The following is a 21,250-nucleotide window of genomic DNA, read 5'->3' as shown; positions in this document are numbered from 1 at the left end:
TGCAAGGAATGAAGTTAAAGCACAAAATTAGAATTACTTTCAAAATATTATATAGCGGTCTTAAAATCTATAACTTTGACAATTTTCCCGTTAAGTATAAATTTTCCTATACCTAAGCATCCTCGAATTGTAAATCATTCAAAATGTTGCCTAAATCAGAATCGTTATAAATTTGCTTAAACAAATGTGACTTTTATAAGTAAGATTAATTATTTAATTGTTAGATATCGAAGATGTCGAAGTGAATGCAATTTTTAAGAAATATTCAGGAATAATTAAAGTTATCGTATTATTTAAATATGTTTTTCGCTGGCCACAGCTCAAGTTTTTTTTAAAACTTTACTCGGTTATATTTAAAATTCCGTCGGGATTCCTCTTCACAACTTTCGCAAAGGCAGCTTTGCTTTTTCATATCATATTATGAAAAGACAACTCAATATAATTCAAATTAGATGATTAGAATTAGTGTTTGAAAACTTTTAAGTAACTTTTCTAATTGGAAATGTATGCTTTATCCTCAGCTCGCTTAAACGTCATACTTGAAAAATTAGGGGAAAAAGTATTATTATTATTATTAAGTATTATTATTGATTTACCACAGAACACTTTAAGTTTATACGTGTAACTAACGCGATATTTTTTTAAAGAAATATTATTATTATAAATAATAATTAAATGGTCTTTAAGAGATCAAATGAATTGAAAGTAATAATTTAACTAACTTTTTGGGCGACACTCGCTGGGATATGTGAACACTGAACACTGAACACTGAAAACTGGACATTGCAGTTCTCACATGGTCAGTTGTTGGCGTTGGGTAATAAATTAAACTGCATTTGGCTATTTTTGTAGTCATTAGACACGGCTGCAGATTGTCTGTTTGCCAGTTTGCCAGTTTGCCTGTTTGCCTGTTTCTCTGTTTGGATTTGGCAGCGACTTTGTCCTGATTCCTTAGCCATGCTGACTAGCTGGCTGGCTAGCTGACTGGCTGGCTTGCGGCCTGTCCGGGCTAAGAAGACAAAATGCTGCACAAGTTTTAATGAAGTCGTGCTTAAAGTTCTAGTGCTCTTATGTCTGGCCAAGACTTCAGACTACAGACATTAAGAGGAATTGGCATTATGAGTTATGTGACTTTTTTGACTCTCTCCCTCTCTCCCTCTCTCCCTCCCTCTCCCTCCCTCTCTCTCTCTCTCTCTCTCTCTCTCTCTCTCTCTCTCTCTCGCTCTGCCTCTTTCTATCTCCGCCTGTCTCTCTGTGTCAGAATGTGCAACAGTTGCATTAACATAATTAATGTGCGTGTCTTTCAAGCAAAGAGCGCTTTCGATGATGTTGCTACTGCTGTTGCTTTCTGGCCAGGTCTTTGTCATTATGGCCACATCTGAAGCGCAGATTTTCGTTTTCTACATTACAATCTGCTTAGTTCCACATCATTTTTGCACTACTCACCTCTTGATCTCTTTTAGCCACATCTTCATCTCATTCGCAGCCATAACTCCTTGACGTATCTGCTGCAGCTCATTTAACATCAAGTCTAATTGCTTACGTGCCTAATGATTACGACACCGGCGCTCCACACAGCTGAAGCTGGCCCTAGATGTGTGTGTGTGTGTGTGTGTGTTCTTGAGAACGCTCCATTTACAGCAATTATGCTGCTTATGACTTCATTTCAAGGGCAGACTTATTGTAGTTGGTTACTTGATAATCGCAGCTGACACAACTGTTGCCTAACTTATTAGACGGAAGGCATTTCGAGATTAATTTTTCATAGGCTGCTCAAGTTGTTAACTACATAATACTTATATTTATTCTGTTTACACAAACTAATCTACACGATGTATGAACTCTTGCCAAGCTTATTCGAATGGCTTTCAAATTTGATTTTGACGGTTTTAAGCTCCATCAAAATTTGGTTTAGTTAAATGCGAGGTGCTCTTTGGAAAAAATTGCTGAAGCCACGCAAATTATATATATAAGTTTATTATATATACTTTAGTATAATTTTAAATACAATGAAAAATAAATAATAAAATACTTTAAAAATAGTCTTAGTATACTTTTATATCGAATTTAAAATTCAATTCAATTCAAATTCAAGGAAATTATTTCTGTATATTTTTAATTATTTTTGAATTAGTAAAATTAAAAGATTGCAGCGAACTTAAGCTGCCTCAAATTTGATTTTCAGTCTAAGTAAAATACAAATTTGAGAACTTTGTCTTATAACTGGCTAACTCAATTAACTAGATGTTGTGGCAACTGATAGATATGAGAGTATATTATTTATACCAATTAAGAATTAACTTTCTGTATTTAGTTATTTCTTGTATCTCTCTTCACAGTTGCATCCGACAACTTGTATAATTTAATACTACTAGTAGATACTCTATAATAAATACCCTTAAGCAAGTTGTAAAACTTAAAAACTTTTAATGCTCTTCGAAGCAAGTTTTGTGCAAAACTTTTTCAACGAGTCAGTTAAGAATTATTTATTTATTTACTGTAGGCAAAAGTGAAGTTTAATCTTGTGCCACTTGCTGTCTAGCATTCAACAATGATTCACAACTACTGCTCCTGTCTGTGCAGAGTGCACTCACAAACCATTTGTAAGTTGCACTCGAAAACTTATCAACAAAGCACGAAGAAGAAGAAGATGCAGAGGCGACAAAGGTGTTGACTGCTTAAGCAGCGGCGCAGACATGTGTGAAATATGATACGCTCATTAAGGGTGGCCCTTTCGCACATGATGCCCCATCCCCATCCCCATCACCCATCCCACAGCCCCCTTGGCAACACAATTGGCCTGGCGGCGCGCCTCGTAAGTCAAGTGCATAAATAAATGGTGTGTGTCCCCGTCTCTTTCTTTTATGAGAAAAAAGATGCTGATGACGATGATGATGATTATGGCATTGCAGCGTTAAGCGGCTGAAAACTGGCGCACAGCTGCGACCGCCATCTGTGATATATGTATATAATTTGAAGGCTCGGTTCTGGGCAACAGCAAGGACCCAGTTGCCAACACCAAAACCAACACCAACGACATCAACACCGACACCGACACCGACACCGAGACCAAAGGGGCGGGAGAAGCGGGGTGCTTTTACCACCCAGCCCGGGAGCAATCAAGCGGCCCCAAACTGAGCTAGAAATTAAAGCAGTAGGGCAAACTAAAGTCAGGCATAAGTAAAGTAAACTTAAACAAAAAGCAACAGCAACAGCAACAGCAGCGCCAAACAAGTTAAAACGTCGCACACTCAACTGGTTTTATTTGTTTTATTTTTTTAAATTTTTTATTCAGACCTAGACCTCCTACCGTTTTAAAATGCACTGTTATTTTGCCTATGCATTTGCATGTTAACTTGGCCAGCACGTTGAGAATACTGCAAGCTACATTTGCGAAATGTGAGGTAGACAGTGCATGCCTGTGAATAAATATAAATAAATATAATACATACGAGCATCTACTTGAATATGAATAATAGAGTATTATACAGTAGAAGAAGAATATGAATATGGATATGACTATAAATATGAATATTAATATAAATATGAATATGACTATGAAAATGAATATGAATATGCAAATTAAAAAAAAAATCAGTATGAATATGAGTATGTAGAGGAGCATAAGTGTGAATATGAGTGTTAATATGAGTATGTAAAAGAATGAATACATAAATAGGCATAATAATACATACGAATATAAACAAAAATAGTTTAATTAATTTTATTTTATTCCAGAATAATCAGAGAGTTCAGCACAATGTACTTAATTTCATTCGATTCTTACTTTTTCCTTTTTTTTTTTATTTTTTTTTGTTTTTTTAAGTGCATTGACAATTCGTTGCTAGGGCGAACTCGTTGAATTGCTTCTTTTATGGCTGAGCCAGTCCGTTTTTTATAGTGCGTGTCCAAGCGGAATAATAAATCACTATAACGCCCACCTATGCGAACTCAGATCAACGATTAAGTCATCATCATCAACTGCAGCCCCAGACTGATACGCAGTTAGACAGAGACAAAGCCCTCAAGAGAGCGAGAGAGAGAGAGGGCGAGAGAGGGAGCGGGAGAGAGGGAGGGAGCAGAGAGCATCTGTGGTGGAAACAATGCGTCGTTGTCGTTTAAGTTTTTGATGTTACTGATGTTGGCGTGCCTCGAGGTCAGACCCGGGTTCGTGTTTGGGTTTTGGGCCTCGGTAGGCCGGGGTCTGAGGCCAGCGCCAGCGCCAGCGCCAGCGCCAAAGCCAAGCTCTCAAGCGCCACAGGGGCAGCTCATTTTAAGTCCAACGAAGAAGTTATTCGCCAGGCCAAGCAATGAAGCCATTTAGAATGTAAGTATTTACAATTTGAGCAACTTGGGATTAAGCTAGTAATAGAGAGAGAGAGAGAGAGAGAGGGCTGAGTGAGACAAAGAGGAACACATAGAGATTGAGAGTGGGAGTGGGAGAGAGGAAGAGAGATAATAAGGTAGGCAGAAAGTTTCCTCTTGCCATGTACACTCGAACAAAATCGACCTAAGACTTGAAAAATGTTCTGGTTGTTATAATTGCTTTCAAAATAAATAAATAAAACCATTTTTTATAAGTAGAAAAACTCTTTTTGTATTTTAAATATTTCTTAAAATATATTTGCTACTTTTAATAAAATTAAGTAGATAGTAATAACCGAATAAATAACTAATTAAATTGTTATTCAGCTCAAAAGTAAGTTTGTATTTCTACATTTACATTTCACTGTCGCATTAAATAAAGCTCGTATAAATCTATATATTTATTTACTTTTCAAAATCAAGATCTGGTCAAATGAAGATTTCTAGAATCGATACAAGAAACAAATAACTAAATAGCAATACATTCAGAAGTACATTAAAGTACGGCATTGCCAAACTTATGTCAGTTGTATTAAATAAAGCTCTAATATATATCCGGTCAAGTCTGCATTTATAAATATTTAAAAAAAAATACAGAATTTGCGCCAGTCAGTTAAACTCTCTACACACACCAAAATTAACAAAAAACGAGAATTGTTCATTTGAGTAAAAAACACACAATTCACTTTAAGCTTCGTCGCCATGGATGATGAGGATGAGTCAGAGTTTTTGCCACCGGCAAACTTAAATATCTTTGGCATACCCAATGAGCCGGAGCTGCTGCGGGAATATGAGCTCTACCGAACCTCCAAGGGAACGAGGCGACTCCACAGCGAGCGGAATCGCGAGGTTTACGCCGAGGCATCGATTGAGAACGAACGCTTGGGCACCTTGGCCAATCTGTGTGTGCGTGCCCTGGCCAAAATGGGCACCAGATACATTGCGCCACCTGTGAAACAGGATCCACTTAAGTTTCGCATTCATTACGATGCCCTGGACGTGAATCTGCCGCTGAAGGATTGCTATTTTGTAGACGATGTGCGTTTCTGGCGTCGGGTGGTGCTCGCCAAGAGCTCGGACAAATGCCTGTCACTAAAGAAACTCGATGAGTACGACTGGAAGGGTCAGGGCATCAGCCTCAAGTATGTGGAGCTTGTCGAATCCTGCCCAGCCGCCTACTGGCCCGAGAAGGAGATGGCTGAGCTGGGCTACATGGTGCGCCAATATGTGAGAACGATGCACATTCGCCATCTGCAATCGCTGACGGAGAATGCATTTATGCATTATGTTGAAAGTGAATCTGAACTGGATGTGACCTCTGCCGAATCCATATTATCCGAAATATCCAGTGATGAAAGGTAATCAGAATACATTTTATTTTAAATATTATTGTGAACTTCCATTCCATTGGAATTGAGACAGATTAGTCAAGGTGAAAGTGATTAGTATTAAAATAATGAAAATAGAAATCTCGTAAAATTTCAGAAAAAAACTTGAGTGAAAAATAATTTGATTTTTCAATAGGATAAAATAGAAATATCTTTTAAGTAATCTCAAAGTAATTTAAGACCAGATTAATGGCAAGTTCGATTTAATATATACAGGGATACAGCTGACGACGAGGAGGTGGAGGAGGAGGAGAAGGTTGAGGCTGAGGAAGAGGAGGAATCGGTTATGCAAACGTCCAAGACGAAACTCCGATTGGGCGTTTCGCTCGCGCCGAAAGCAGTTCATGTTGAATCACGAGTCACCTCGAGCAGTTTCCATAAAAAGCCCAGTCGAACGGTTATTCACATAAGGGATGCCTTTCAAGATGATTTCCAAGCAAAGCGCCGAGAGGCGCGCGCTGCTCGCAATGCGGCTCGACAGCAGTTGAGGAACCTGCAGCAGGAGAAGAGGGAGGAGCACGAGAGGCGCAACCAGAGTCGTGAACTGCGGCGCCAGCCACCCGAGCCGGCTCCCAAGCGAAAGAAGAAGAAAAAGAAGAAGCCGCAGAAGGCCATCGACGGCGTATTCGATTTGGCTGTGGACCCAGAGCCGGACGATGGTGTGGACAAAATAGCGGATGGACGCAACAAGGAGAAACTGTTGCGTCGCATCAAACGCTACGATTATCCAGCCAAGCATTGCCATCACATTGATCTGAGCTTTGTGCGATATTTCGATCGGCTGGCCTCACTGACCATCGAGTTCCTGGGTCCCAAAATGGAGCTCGAATATCACAAGCGGCATCTGAACTTCTCCTATGACGACATGATTCATTTGGCGAAGGGATTGCGCACCCTGGAACAGCTGAGGGTCTTCCGATTGCGCAACAGTTGCATGGATCAAACCAAGATGCTGATCTTGGTGCGTGTCCTCAAGCAATTGGACAATCTGGAGATCGTTGACTTTGGCTACGATCAGCTAAACGATAATTGTGCCATTGCCTTGGAGATGCTCCTGGAGCGAAGGACTATGCTGAAGGGATTGGAATTGGAGTACAACAAACTGGAGCGTGGCGCACTCGAGGCCATTGGACATGCGCTCAAGTATCAAGCCTTGCAGGAGCCCGAGGGCAAGCCACTGGAGTATCTGGGCTTGTCACACAACCCAATCGGGGAATATGGCCTGTACCTGCTCGTCCATGACATCGTTGGCACACATCATGTGTGGGAGCTGAATATCAATGGCGCCATGGCTGAGCCTGGCCGGATCGCTGGAGTTATTAGCTTTCTGTTGCGCAATCACAGGCCATTGCATGGATTAGATATGGCGGCGATTAAGCTGAATCCCCATGTGGGCCGTGAGGTGATTTGCGGTCTGCAGACCAACCACAAGGTCACACACATCGATTGTCGCGCTTGCGATCTGGACACGGACGAGGAGTTCGAAGCGGATCTCATCGTGCGCCGCAACAATTACGAGAAACAGCATCCCTATTTGGGCGACGAGACTCAAACGGAAAACAGTCTTTTGGATTATCTGGCTGGACTCAAGCATCCCATTAAGGCCAAAATTCAGGACCAGCAGTCGAAGTGGGAGGAGTGCATCAAGAATCGACTACCCGAGTCGTCCACAGAGGAAATCGTCGTGGAGGAGGTCAAGGAGGAACAGGAGGAGGAGGAGTTGGACATTTGGACAGTGCTCGGTGCCAAGAAATCAGAAGCCCAACCAGTGCCCGAAATATATTCGAGGTCCTCCTCCCATATGAGCAATCAAACATTCATTTACAACACGAGCGCTTTCACTGCGGAGGAGTTCCGCGAGCATTTGTTCCTACCAGGACCAGGGAATCGCCATTATTATTTCCAGAAACAGAAGGAAATGTAAGCTGCTCAAGCATATTGAATACAATTTTAAACTTTCATTCAGCAGTGCACCTTAATTTTATTTATATTCTTTTGTTGTTGTGGATTTTTTATGGAAACACCAAATTTCTAATATTTTGAGTGAGATTTGTCGGGAAAGAAAAACACATTCTTGTTTTGATCTCTATGGGAAATATTTGTATCGTAAATTTGTCTATCGAAATTTAAAAATAATTAATAGAATAGTTATATATAATAGATTTAATTATATCAATGTGCTTGAGAATTTCAACAGTTTAAATTTAAAGTGCAGAGTTAGAATTGCAGAAAGAATCTGTTTGAATTGTTTGCTTTTAAATTTGTGTAAAAAATATTTCAAATTTGACTAAACTTTCTGGAATCTTAAATTACTACAAAGATAAATATATACTGGTTAAAATATATGATAAGTAATAAAATAGTAATAAAATAATAAATTAAATCAACTTGCTTTGGATTCTCGTTTGTTTACTCAATTATATTTTTTGGTCTAAGCATTTATGCTAAATGGAAAGGTCAAAACTATCTCATTTCGCGTTGTAGCTGAATGCAAGCAATGACTCAGCTTATTCTGGGCACACCTGTTGATCACCACAGGGTCACAAGTCCATTTGACCGTACAATGACCCAGCAATTCCAAATTCATTTTCCTTTGGCTTGAAATTGTCGCACTATTTTTGAATGGCTTCCGCTTGGCAATTGGAAATACAAATATGATTGCCAAGGCATAACAAATAATAATAAAAATAATAATTGTAGGAGTAGTTATTGTTGTTGTAGTAGTAGTATAGAGTGCAGCATGTACCGTTAACAGTTGCAACAGCAACAGCAACAACAATAGCAACAAAAGCCACAGTTTTGCCAGATCGTGTGAATTTATTGCTTAATCATGCGCCTTGCAATGTAAATAAATGCAAATTCGTCGTCATACTAAAGTTAGAGTGGTCCCAGGTGCCCGGTACCCGGTGCCCGGTACCCGGTGCCCGGTGGCCGGTGGCCGGTGGCCAGGCAGGAGAGGAAGACCCAGAGGTCTCCAGGTGCAGGGTTTGTCCAACTGGACACGCTCGTGTGGGGTTCGCCAGGTAGGCGTTCACCATTTCCATTTCCATTTCCAGCAGCTTCAGCTTCAGCTTCAGCTCCAACTCCATCATCTCCATCTTTGGCTTTGTGCAAGTGGGTCGACAACTGATGCAACTTTTGCTGTTTGTTTTATTTGCTGTGTGGGCGATTTCAGTCGTAAGCACTGCAATTAATATGAGGCACATGCAACACAAGCAGCAACAGCTTGCTGCTGCCACCACCCACACGGCAGCAATAACTCAAAACCCGTTGCGACTCTCCAACAAATCAGCAAAAACTATTCATATTTCTATCTGAGTTGTTGTATTTCTAATTAGCATAATCCTTAGCTCATTGGACGGGCTGTTTGGACAGGGTCGTTAAATAAAGCCATAACAATAGTTCATCATTTATAATTTAACAATTCTAACGAAACAAATCTCTTCGAACTGTTCGTTGTTGCAACGCACAACTCAACAATACAACAATACAACAATGCAACATGTTTGATGTCTAACAGCGCCTGTTGCGCCAACATTGCCAACGGCTTTTATCTCATCAGCTAAGCAGCATTTAACATGTTTATTGCGCTTTTCATTTGTTCTGGGGCACTTTTAGGAACCATATATATATTTTAATAATAACAAAATGAGATTTTTGCGAAAATTATATTTTTTAGAGCTATGCTTTTCTGGTCAAGAATTTTGATACTTTAAATAAAACTACTTAAATTCTGCAAATACATATTTGAACAATTCAATTCAGACACTATTTGTATATTAATAAAAATTAAAAAAAAGTAGTGACAATTATAATTAATATTTCTCATTTATTAAAAATAATTTATTAAGGTCCTATTCACATTTCTGCTTAACTCTGACTGAGCTTTTTACTGAGCTTTGAGCAAATAATGTATTCAGATCTCGATTTAGTTTTTAGTTTACTTTGAACGCCTCTGCGACAGCCACCCTCGCAGTCTGCAGCTGCTGCGTTGCTTTCGAACATTGTTGACTTCCCAACCGACCAACCAACCGACCAACCAACCAAGTAACCAGACGACAGCCAGCCCGGCCAGCTGACTTCGAGCAAGTGTGTTGCGAGCGTCAGTCAACAAACGAGTCTCGTCGCGCGCGGTTCACGCATCGCTCGCTCAACTTGGCATACAACACACTGAGTTACAGCTAACTGAATCATTTGGTGGCTGCTTGGATTTGAATTTGAGTTTCATGAACAGTTTTTTAAATGATGTGAAATTTAACAAAAAGAAATATTTAGTGCATAGGAAGGCAGCATATAATAATAAAAAATAAAAATTTGCAACTACGCTAAAAGTATATTGTTTAAACAAATTGTTTGCAAAGTTGAGAAATTGATAAAAGATTTGGCTCATGCATAACTGAGGTGTGAGCTGAAGTGCAGTGCTGTGGAGTGAAAGAGAGCGAGCGAGAGAGAGAGAGAGAGAGAGTGGAGTGGAGTGGAGTGAGAGAGGAGTGCGGTCTGCTCCAAATCGTTTATAGAACGTGCGAAACGTTAACAGTTGCAAGTTAATTGGCATAGGCCACAAAAATACACACATCATGAAGTCGCAGCTGCTCCGCATGCTAATGGAGTTGTAAGAAGAAAAATGTATGTTTCAAATACCAAAATACGCCTCAACTTTAAAGTGATAAATTTTGTAAATTTAAGTTCGATCTCTTTGGTGGTGCAAAGGGAGTCGAGTCGGGTAGTTGCACACTTGAGTGCATTTCAAATTCATTACTTGGGTCAATATCCATTCATGGATGCTAATCAATCGATTAAATAGTAGTAACTCAAATTTACCCAAATGGGTGACAAAATAGCTTGCAGTTAACTGAATGCGGCTAACAGCCAACAATTGGCTATGACTCTTACCTTTTTAGTGCCTATTCCACGCTGTTGTTTTATATTTTTCTCCCCACCTACTTTTTACTGCACTTTAAGTTTAACACTTAAATGTTTATGATTCTTGATTGGTTTTGCGTTTTTAAAGATGCTATTTAGACTTGTTTTTCACTCTTGTCTGGTATATTTGAGTTCTGTCACGCTTTGCCATACAAATGGATTTGTAAGCATTTGCAGAAAAATTAACTTAATGATTGAGTTGCTTTCATTTTCAATTTTCACCTTAGAAGGGTATCCAAATGTAAACAAAATATTTTTCTTGTTTTCAAGCGTGTCTTTCGGTAAAGAAAAATAATAATAAATAGTAAATTATATTTATAATAAATAATAATAAATAAAAAATAGTTATTAGTTTCAAAAGTTATGCATTAAAATAAAACATTTTTTTAAATAATTATAATAACAATAAAAGTGTTTTAAGTTTTTTTTTAGAAGGTTATTTAATTCTGCATATTCTGTTATAAATTGATTTTTGCTTTTGTTACTGTTTTTCTGTTGATTTTGGTAATTGATATTTGGCTTTTCGCTATTCAAGAGTTCTGTTTTTAATTACTTTGGCTTTTATAGCTTGAAATACTCTCAGTGAACAACTAGTGTTTATGATTTGGCCCAGATTTGCACAATTTAGTTGTTTATAATTTAATGTTTATTCACTTGATTTTGTGCACTGCCCCAAAGTGCAGCAGCCAGAATTTGTGGGCTGTGCTCGCAAAAACCAAAACTAAGTGATCAGCCATGAAACTGCGTAGCTTTTGGCGGGATAAGAGTGGGAGGTTGAAGTAGTCTGCACATTATCCATGCAACACTGGCTCATTTCACACCTCTGAGTGTCTAATGCGTGCGCTGCTCTGCGGTCAGCTTGTCAACAGTGCAACAGCTCAAATTAGCCATGCAATTTGCACTTAACTATTTACCACAGGGCACGGCAATAGTTGCTCAACTGCAGCAAGAGTCGCAGTTGCTAACTAGACACGCTGCAGAGGCGTTGTTCTGCTAATAATAAAAGGTGGACAGGGACTTAAGCCCACAACAACATGCAGATGCAGTTGCAGATGCAGTTGCAGTTGCGATTGCAGTTGCAGACGGACACAAGGCAGACGACAAGCGACAAGTTTATCACTTGTTAAAACAAAGTTGCAGACACGCACTGAGCTCCACCAAGAAACCGAGTCTGCCACTTCGACTTTGACTTCGACTCCGACTCCTACTCCAACTCCAACTCCGACGCCGTCTGTGACTTGGATGCGAGTCGAGTCGAGACAAGCTGGCAGGCGCAGATGGGTGCAGCAGATAAAACAGAAGACAACGCTGCCAGTCTGAATTTGCATTGGCAGCAGAGTTCAAGTTAACCCTGCACAGCCCACTGGGTTAGCTGGCAGACGGCACAGAACCAACCTAAGAGTGCAAAATAAAGTTAACGCCCACACACGACGTCGGCACTGTTGACAGTCAGTCAGATTCGGTGGATTCGATGGGCTATAATAACTAATAAACAGGAAGCAAAGATGTCAGACGCTTGTCAGCAAATGTATACACAAATATTACGTATACGCAGCATGCTACCCATCGATGTGGCGAGTGTGGCAAGAAAGTTCGCAACGGTGAATCGATTTGGTTTTGCTTTCGCTTCCGCATCGCTGCTGTCGCTCAATTGTTGTCTTCGATTTCGCGGCAACTCATTCACTTTTCATATGTATCGTTCAGCTGCGACAGCTGCTGTTTGCAACTTTAAACGTCATTTGGCTTCATTGATTTTACATTTTATGACTTCAATGGCCAGTGACACTTTCAATTACATAAGTGCACACAGTCGATAAGCACACCAGCTGCTCAGATGGCCACTTTTGGCAATTTAAGTATTGACATTGACTGCTTCTTCTTTCTGTTTTTTTGTTTTTTTGTTTTTTTTTGCTGCAATCGCAAAATGTACTTAATTAATTCACTGACAGAATCAGCACGCTACTGAAATGATAGCTCAATAGTTGCTTGCTTTTATTTGTAGATTAAATTGGATTAGGGTTTAAGCAAGCAAATTAGCTGTGGATTATGCAGATTACCTGAGAATTTGAATAATTGAGAACAAGCTAAGTTAATGAATTGGAATAATAGGATTGTGTATTAAGTCTGAGTTTAAAATTGTTAATTTGTCGACTAATAAATTACATTAAGAATAATTAGTGGTCTCGATCACATCTCTAATATTTGATAAATCACATTTGTGCTGTTAATCAATACTCATATTCTATTTCAAGCTAAATACCTGGAAGCAGAATCATAATCAAATAAACACAAGTTTTGATATCAGCAACAAAAACAGGCGATTTGGCAAATAAACAAATAAGACAACACTCGCACAACTTGTAAATAAACAATGAGGTTTACCTGCTGAAATAAACATGTGTAAAAGCAGATGCCAAGCATCAGCTAATTAGCTTAGGTCAAGATATTGCCGAGCCCAAAGCCAAAAAAGAAGATGCGCACATCAATTAGGCTCCTCAAAGAAAGTTGGCCAGCCGAGAAGCAATTAACATTATTAAAGCACAACAAATTGTCTCATTCACACCCAGCTCTTCTCTGCCCCAATATTTGACTATGTGTTGTTCACCTGCTGGGAGACACACTTTGATTTGCACAAAGTATCTGCCAGATACACACACACACACACACACACACACACTGCTCTTAAGGGCAACTTTAATTAGCAAGACAAACAGTTAACCAAGCCCCTTACAACCCCCAGCCCCCTGGCTTTTGCACATTTATTTATTTACACGCTGCCGCACCGCTGGACAGCAGTGGTAAGAAGAAGAAGAAGAAGAACGTGACGAAAATGCTGCTGGCGCTGACAGAGGCAGCAGCAAAAAGCAGCAAAAAGCAGCAAAAACAATAGCAGAAAAAGTTACAAAATTATTAAAGTTAACGCCAGGCATGGAATTTAATTAAAATTTATGTATGTATATCCTTCGGACTGTATGCGGCTCTGGAAATTATTATGTTGAGTCGATAAACAATATATTAAATCGATTACGCTGCGTATGCGCAATTTTTGCCCTGGGCAGCTACTATTTACAAACATTGCGTCCTTTATTAAAGACAAGGCAAAGATTTCGAGCATCTGCTAATTGAATCTGCTACGCTCCTACGCCCCCAAGGAAATGCTGCCTTCTGTTGCTGATGTCCCCCTCAGTTTTCCCTTTTTGCAAGTAACCCGCAAATTGATAAGCCATAAATATTGGTTAGGGCCAGAGCAACAGTTGCGCCGTTGTAAGCTACATAAAAGGCCTGACTGGGCTGTGGTTTTGGCCTGGACATTTTTGCCCGCCTCCTCAATGCCTCTTCTCGTCTTTTTGTATGTATTGTATATTGGCTCAAACGTAACTCAAACAAAGTAGCCGAAAGTTTGTACGCTTGCTCGATTCGTTGTTATGCTTCATTAATTTCATTTGGTTTCCGCTTCGACATTTTTTTTTTTTGTTCTTTGGCAAACAGAGGAATTCTTGGGGACACGCTTATGCTAATCCAAGGCAATGCATTTACCATAATTCTCGAGTTGCGCTGCTTGAATGCCAGTTGCCAAGTGAGCCCCAAAAACTTTGCATTAGAGTCGGGTGGGACCGTTAAGATTTAGACTCATTTTTGTAACGCTTGAATGCATTCGAAAGGCGAACTTACATGCACACTTAAAACTTGCAAAATATATATAAATACCAAAGCTATACCAAAGCTGTGACTATTTAAAAATATTTTTAATTTATTATTTCACTCAAATTTTAAAGATACATATTGAGTAGAAAACAGAAACAAATATTAAATAATATTTTCTGAAAATTCAATTTTGTTATCGATTTAAATAAATCAATCCAACCGTATGGTAAAAACGTGTTCTCTAAGCTCTTGCAATACTTTCATGTTAACATGGCCAACAAGTGCCCAAAACATTGCCCGTCTCTGGCAACAAACCATTGCGTTTGGCTGCAAAATAAATGAAATGTGTCAGGTTAAACGACGTTGTCAAAAAGCAAACACGGCCCCCGCTGCACTAGGCTACTTAAAAATTTATGAAAATGTGCACCAGTGAAAAAGGTATTTATGCACACAGACACACACACACACACACACATAGACATTCTTGAAAACATACAAAAGTTGTACGTGTAGGTTTTCGACTGGTGCTTTATTGGCAAAGGGCCGTGGGGTCAGACAAAGTTCTCAAAGTGAGCGCAGGAGTCACGTTTCGATTGCCTGTATGCATTCCCCAACTACACCCTCATGCAACACCCCCTCCCTACCCACTCCCTAACTGTCTGAGTGACTGGTTGAATATTTGAGTCTGCCTCGTTGCACATTGAAGATGTTGAATCCCAAATGATCTATCAATTTCCACAAAAACTATGCCCAACCAGTTGAGTTAAACATGTGACGTTGAGATACCCTATTAGCTAAATAAATATATTATTTGCAAATGTCTCACGTGGTTGTGTTTATGCTTAAAAGATTTGTTTAGAACACTATCAATAAATTTATGTTTCCTTTTAATGTTTAAGTTTTGAACGTTGATCAACTCATAATTTCTAATTCATATTTTTATAATTTTAATTCTTATTTCTTATATTTTTGTTTAAGTAAATTAAAAATGTATTGTTTGTAATATATAATATTTGCTCTATTTGCTTTTAATAATTTCATTATATTAATGGAATTTGAAATCGATATCCAAAAATGTTTAGAGACATTTTTGTTTAAAATTTAGTGTATTTAGGTGAAAGGCATTTAAAATTAGGAGTATATTTGTTGAACTGTAATACAAAGATATTCAAAATGCTGCACTTCTAAAACATTTGAAGATTTCATATTAAATGTTATGATATTGTGATATATTAGATTTAAATTATACGACTACAATATAAATTAATTCAAAATATTCTATTCGCTTAATTTAAGTTTAATATTAAACAACTTAATTAATTTAGGAATCGAGAATTTTTCTAACATGACAATAACATTGTATATATATTTGTAATACATAAAGTAATATTAATACTTAATATCGAAGCACGAATTTTTTGAGTTACCAGCTCAATCATTGCTTAAAGGGTATTGGATAAACTCGTGAGCCAGCGCAGAACCAGGTTAGTGCTTGCACTTGCAGTTTATTTGGCCAAAAGTTGCGATTGCTGCTGCTGTTGCTGCTTGTTGGCAACGTCCAAACAATTACCCAGCAACAGCCAAAGTAGCAGCAAAAACAGTCAAAACTCAAACAAAAAAAAGAAAAAAAACAAAACAAAAAACAAAATTGAGAAACATTGTTGGGTTTTTTGTCTGTTTTGTTTGTTGGCCAAGAACCTTTCTCCCGCAGCCCATTTGGCTGGAGATAAAAGTGCAGTCGTGCCCATTGCCGCTCACACGTCGCATTTGGGGCCCTGGGACTGAGTTTGGTAACTGGTAACTGGTAACTGGTAACTGGCAAATGGTAACCAGTAACTGCCAACCGGCAACTGGTATCTGGCAATGGGTCTGTGCCTCTTTTGCTGGGCACTCTAGCGGAACTTTGTGTCGCATTATGCCGTGTTGGTTGTCGTGGCTACATGGCCTACACATGTTGTTAACAATTGCCTTTCCAGCGTTTGTAGCTATGTTTTGTTCTTTATTTCACTTTTTTATTTGTTGTACTTATATTCGTGTGCATAGATACAAAAGTATCTGCAGCCAGAGAGCGGCCCAGCGGCCCAGCGGCCCTATGCACAATGTTCTATATGACTGTGGCTCTAATTATGTTCTGTTTGCGCTTGGCTGACGCTGCAGCAACCTCGTGCAACCCTCTACAGCTCATACAGCCACCCCCTGCAGCACCATAGAGCACCTGTAATTATTTGCATGACATTGTCGAGGCACTGTTTTTATCAATAAATGATACACTTTAAGTGGCTTTTACATGTTCCATATTTAATAAATATAAATTGCCTTTTAGATTATATCCTCCCCCCTGGGAGTTCAGTATGCCCTCGAGTAATTGACTAGATTAAATGGATTATGACTAGCAGTTTGAAAGCAGCTCTTTCGACTGATGATGTTTCCACGTGGTTAAATAAGTGCTTTTCAAAGTTATGCTCAAGTTCATAGAGAGCTCTCCAAAAAGTTCCAGCAACTGATGCCGCATAATCAACGCTTGATTATTTTAGGTTTAACGCTAACTCACACAAACATACATATGTATCTAGCAGATGCAAAACTTTTGGCTGTTCTTTATCAAAGTGATTTGACAAATTCAACTAAGCAAACTGTGCGCTGGGCAAGTGTTGAGGTTGAGATTATACTCGTAGCTCAGCACTAGATTGAGTATTATAACTGATAGGCTTAGAGAGCAGTTGATTAGTATATTGACTCCATAATGTGAAAAACTACTCAAAGCGTTCGTTAGTTTTAATAAGATAATTGCATGTTTATGGCACACACTACAAAATATACGACAGAACAACACACATTATCCATCTATTGTATTCTTATTTTAAGAAGGTGCTGGCCTTCGGCAATTAAATGCCAAATTAGGCATAATCAAAGCTTATTACAATCTTACAATAATCCCAAATTTGATTTATTAATTACAGCCCAAGAGCCACACAATAGTTTATCTTTAACTACCATCAAGTTCAAGGCTTCAAACACAAAACACACACTTATAACTACTTCTCAAACATTTATAAACATATATATATATATATATATATATATATATATATATATATATATATATATGTATCCCTTGAGGTTAGCCAAGTGAAGAGCTCTCGCAAAGCTCATGAAACTTATATCGGGGTTTTTCGATGGCTTAACTGGAAAGCTCGAGAAACCAATAACTTTATGTACGCCAAGGCGTTTAATTCATTAAATGTGGGCGGGGCTGAAAATGAAAAAAAATGAAGAGAGAGAGAAAGAGAGAGAGAGAGGGAGCGAGAGAGGGAGCAAGAGAGGGAGAGGGAGTGAGACAGAGAGGATAAAAATATACTTCAATTGATCAATGAAAATGCCATAACGCAAACGGGAAACGCGAAAACGTCGCATCAGCTGGTTTTTCTTCTTCTTCTTCTTCTTCTTCTGTTTTTTTTTTTGTGGGTTGGGTCGGTGCGGGGCAGGCCAGCTTATTTGGGTTAATCAAATTTAGTTGCTGCTGGCGTTGCGGTGCGTCGCGGTGGCGGTCGTTATCTGTAGCGTCATAAAACTCATGTCATGTCCATGTTTGGCGGTGGGGTGGAGAGGGGTAAGCAATGACAGGCCCAGAGCATTAAGCCACCTGCGTGCTCAGGCCGTGTAACGAGTGTGTGTCGTGGAGAGTGGAGAGTGTGTGTCTTGTCTCTTGTCTCTTGTTTCTTGTGGATACATTTCACATGTGTAGCGCGTAATGCTCATTATGAGAACGCAATGCTTGCTTTTGGCCACTGCGGCTGCACACAACTGTAACTGTTACTGTTACGGTATCCCCATCTGTACGCGTGTGTGTGTGTGTGTGTGTGTGTGTGTGTGGTTGTGTATTGTGTATCTTACAGATACGCATTTTATGTTAATTACATGTCGCCGCAATGTCAGCTTTGTAATTATTTTGACAGCGAATTTTCTGTTGTTTCAGCATTTGTAATTCAACATAAGCGACACACACACACACACACACACACACACACACACATGCACACCTACACTACACTTACAGTTATATTCAAGAGATTTGCGCTGATATTTTTGCATAATGATGTGCCGATCCTGCAACAACCTAGTCTGTCTGCCCCTCTTTCTTTCTGTCTGTCTGTCTGTTTGTCTGTCTGTCTGTCTGTCTGTCATTCACTCAGTCAGTCAGCCATATAGCCAGACAGCCAGACAGCATCAACGTTTTGTTTAATGAGCTTTTTACGAGCCTCGTGCATTGAGCGCACTGTGATATGAGCAACGAGTTGCGAGCTTCGGAGCCAGTTGTGTCCTCGTCCTCGACCTCGTCCCCGTAATCGTCCTCACCACCGTTTCCGTCCTCGTTTTCCATCTGGTCCGCGTCCTCGCTAAATGCGACAAAAACAGTTAGTAAATATGCCTCGAGGCAGCGGCTCATTGCGAGAGTTGTCTTACGAGTAAACAGTAATTAAAATTGATTTACTAAGATTTCAGCTAATTAAGAAACAAACAAAAAACATGAAACGAAAAGGTTCCCAGCCGAGCCTGTAAAATATTTTCTTAATTCAATTTGAATTACTTGATAGGTAAAATGTTCATCTATGCTTATGTTTTCAAAATGTTTTGTTACTCTTTGGAGTACCGAAATGTTTTGTTTAAATTACCAAACTCAATAGAAATATTTTAAAATAAACGAGAGCTTGCATTTGCTGTAAATGTACAAAAACAAAAAGGTTGTTGTGTAAATGTACTTAATGATTCCATAGAAATATGTGAAAAGTAAACAAATCTTTGCATTTACTGCGAATTAACTAAAAACTTTTTTGCTCTTTAAATTTTATGGAATGGTTCTCTAAAAGTATTTTGAAATAAACAAGAGTTTGCATTTTCAGTGAGACAACTAAAAAATATTCTTATTTTGTGTTTCATCTGGATCCACTTGAGAATTCACAAAGAATCAACAACTGACATTGTCTCCAAATAGAATTTTAATGAAATATAACTGAAAATATAACAACTTTTTATGAAGCTGGCAAACTATTTGAGTAACTCTCGCTGGAAGCAGATATGTATATCAATGCCTGGAGCGCGTCAATCAAGCAATTGAATTAGTTTTCGAGGTTTCCGTTACGGCTATGGATTTGCTGCTAGTCTTGACCGCTGATTCGCCTCGGACGGTGCGGTTATGCGATGCCACTGAACTGATACTCTCCTTTCCAAGAACTGAAGCAACCCACAGTGGCAGTGGCAGTGGCAGTGGCAGTAGCAGTGGCTGTGGCAGTAGCTTCAGGGAGCGTGAATTCTGATGATGACATCCGCGTTTGATGTTGGCCATGATTTGATTGACTGCCCGACTAACTTAACTTAGCATGTAGCTCAACCACTCGTCCCGCCCGCACCCTTCTACCCCGGTCGGTCTGTCTTCATGGCCGTTGTAACTCGCCAACTTACCGCATAAATACATAAAACGAGACGAGTAGCTCGCATATTTGTAAGTGATTTGCATAACCAAAGGCAACAATCCAAATGCTATGCATTTAGCAGTGCTCCATTTGTATCTCTAAGATACTTTTTACCTCTGTATTTATGCATGAGTTTGCACGGTAGCAAAACACAGCATATGACTGACTGAATATTTGTCTGTCTGCATCTGCATCTGCATCTGTATCTGAATCTGTATTTGTTTGTGTCATTGTACCTTAAGGTTGTTGCCACCAGTTGAGAGTGTTAATATTACTCTCTTACCGCACTGATCAAAGCTATCAAGCGCTGTCAGCAATTGATATGGATACGGCTATAAATTATAGATATGGATACAAATATGTCTATGTAGATATATTTATGTAAATATATATATAAATATATTAAAAAAATATACTAATTACATTTTAAATTAAGATACATTTAACAAATACAATATGCATAATAATTAATATACAAATACAGAGACAAAGACAGATTCAGATACAGCATAAAGATACGAAATTTAATCACAAGCCTTGACTTGAGGATTTAATTTTTTTCTTTTTGTCCACTCTTAATTTTTTGACCCAACCTCGCACATTGAAAACGTTTTATTCACTTTTCAGTTCCCTTACCAGAAAAGCCCTCGTCCCCCTCCTTCCTAGCCTTCAATACTTTCGCATTAAATATGAAAAATCAATTTCAGATTCCCTACAAAAACACTTCTAACCACAGCATCAACGCCACACACACATACATGGAGAAGGGACTGATGGGGGGATGGGGGATGGCAGGCAGCACATGGCAGTTGGCATAACCAGGGCACTTGCAGATTGCAGATTGCAATTCTACTGCAGCCCTCGCCACATAACAGTTTATTGTCGGCCTGTGCTTCACACACACATACGTAAGCGTTGCATATGCATGACAAGGGAAGGAAGTGGGGGAAGGGGGACTGGATGGTTGTGCTTGGGTCGGCACGCCCCCATTTTACATGTCTTTATTAACGCTTAGAGCGACCAGCTTTTCCCCGCTTGGGACTTGGACTTGGTATTTGCATAAAATGTGCATCGACTGCGGCGGTTGTTTTAAATGTTGATTTTCTGTTGCTGTTCTGCACACCCTGTAGCCATAAAATGGAAAAGAAAAGAAGATACACTCGAAAAAAAAATGGACTGAATTTTAGAAAATGACTAACCTTTTTTTATGTGTAGATATAACCACCATTACAACAATATTTGTATTGTATTGACAACAGCTTTTTAATTGTTTATTAAACGTTTGTATTTTACAATTTAACATCTACAAACGTTTTAGATGGTTTATAAAATTGATAACATTTGATTTGTGTTTTACGGGTATCTGTTAGCCGAAACATGCCACTTGTTTCTATATCGTTTGGTTTTCATAACTCTGTCCTGGAATTTTCAGTCTTTTTTTTTTGAACCCTTTTGCAG

General features: G+C 39.0%; 2 protein-coding genes across 3 annotated transcripts in view; both read left to right on the top strand.

The window, feature by feature from the left end:
• Positions 1-5,028: 5,028 nt before the first annotated feature.
• Positions 5,029-7,714, top strand: LOC6567135. The gene is made up of 2 exons (XM_001993463.3): positions 5,029-5,723; positions 5,970-7,714. Exons 1-2 carry the CDS (start codon positions 5,068-5,070, stop codon positions 7,675-7,677), a joined length of 2,364 nt encoding a protein of 787 aa, XP_001993499.1. The 5' UTR covers positions 5,029-5,067; the 3' UTR covers positions 7,678-7,714.
• A 2,392-nt stretch (positions 7,715-10,106) lies between these two features.
• The window catches only part of LOC6567151, a 51,822-nt gene continuing 40,678 nt past the window's right edge, over positions 10,107-21,250 (top strand). For both annotated transcript variants that reach the window (XM_043214639.1, XM_032739614.2), the window contains exon 1: positions 10,107-10,379. The gene's annotated coding sequence lies outside the window, so the exon portion shown is untranslated. The remainder of the gene's footprint in view (positions 10,380-21,250) is intronic.

Source organism: Drosophila grimshawi, unplaced genomic scaffold (assembly GCF_018153295.1).
Source record: "Drosophila grimshawi isolate 15287-2541.00 unplaced genomic scaffold, ASM1815329v1 contig_1377, whole genome shotgun sequence".
NCBI lineage: Eukaryota > Metazoa > Arthropoda > Insecta > Diptera > Drosophilidae > Drosophila > Drosophila grimshawi.
Note: the sequence above shows the minus strand (reverse complement) of the source record. Positions and strands in the feature narration are given on the sequence as shown.

Coding starts and splice junctions, on each gene's coding strand:
- LOC6567135 (XM_001993463.3), top strand. CDS start 5,068: ATGGATGATGAGGATGAGTCAGAGTTTTTGCCACCGGCAAACTTAAAT. Junction 5,724..5,969: donor GAAATATCCAGTGATGAAAG/GTAATCAGAATA, acceptor TAATATATACAG/GGATACAGCTGACGACGAGG.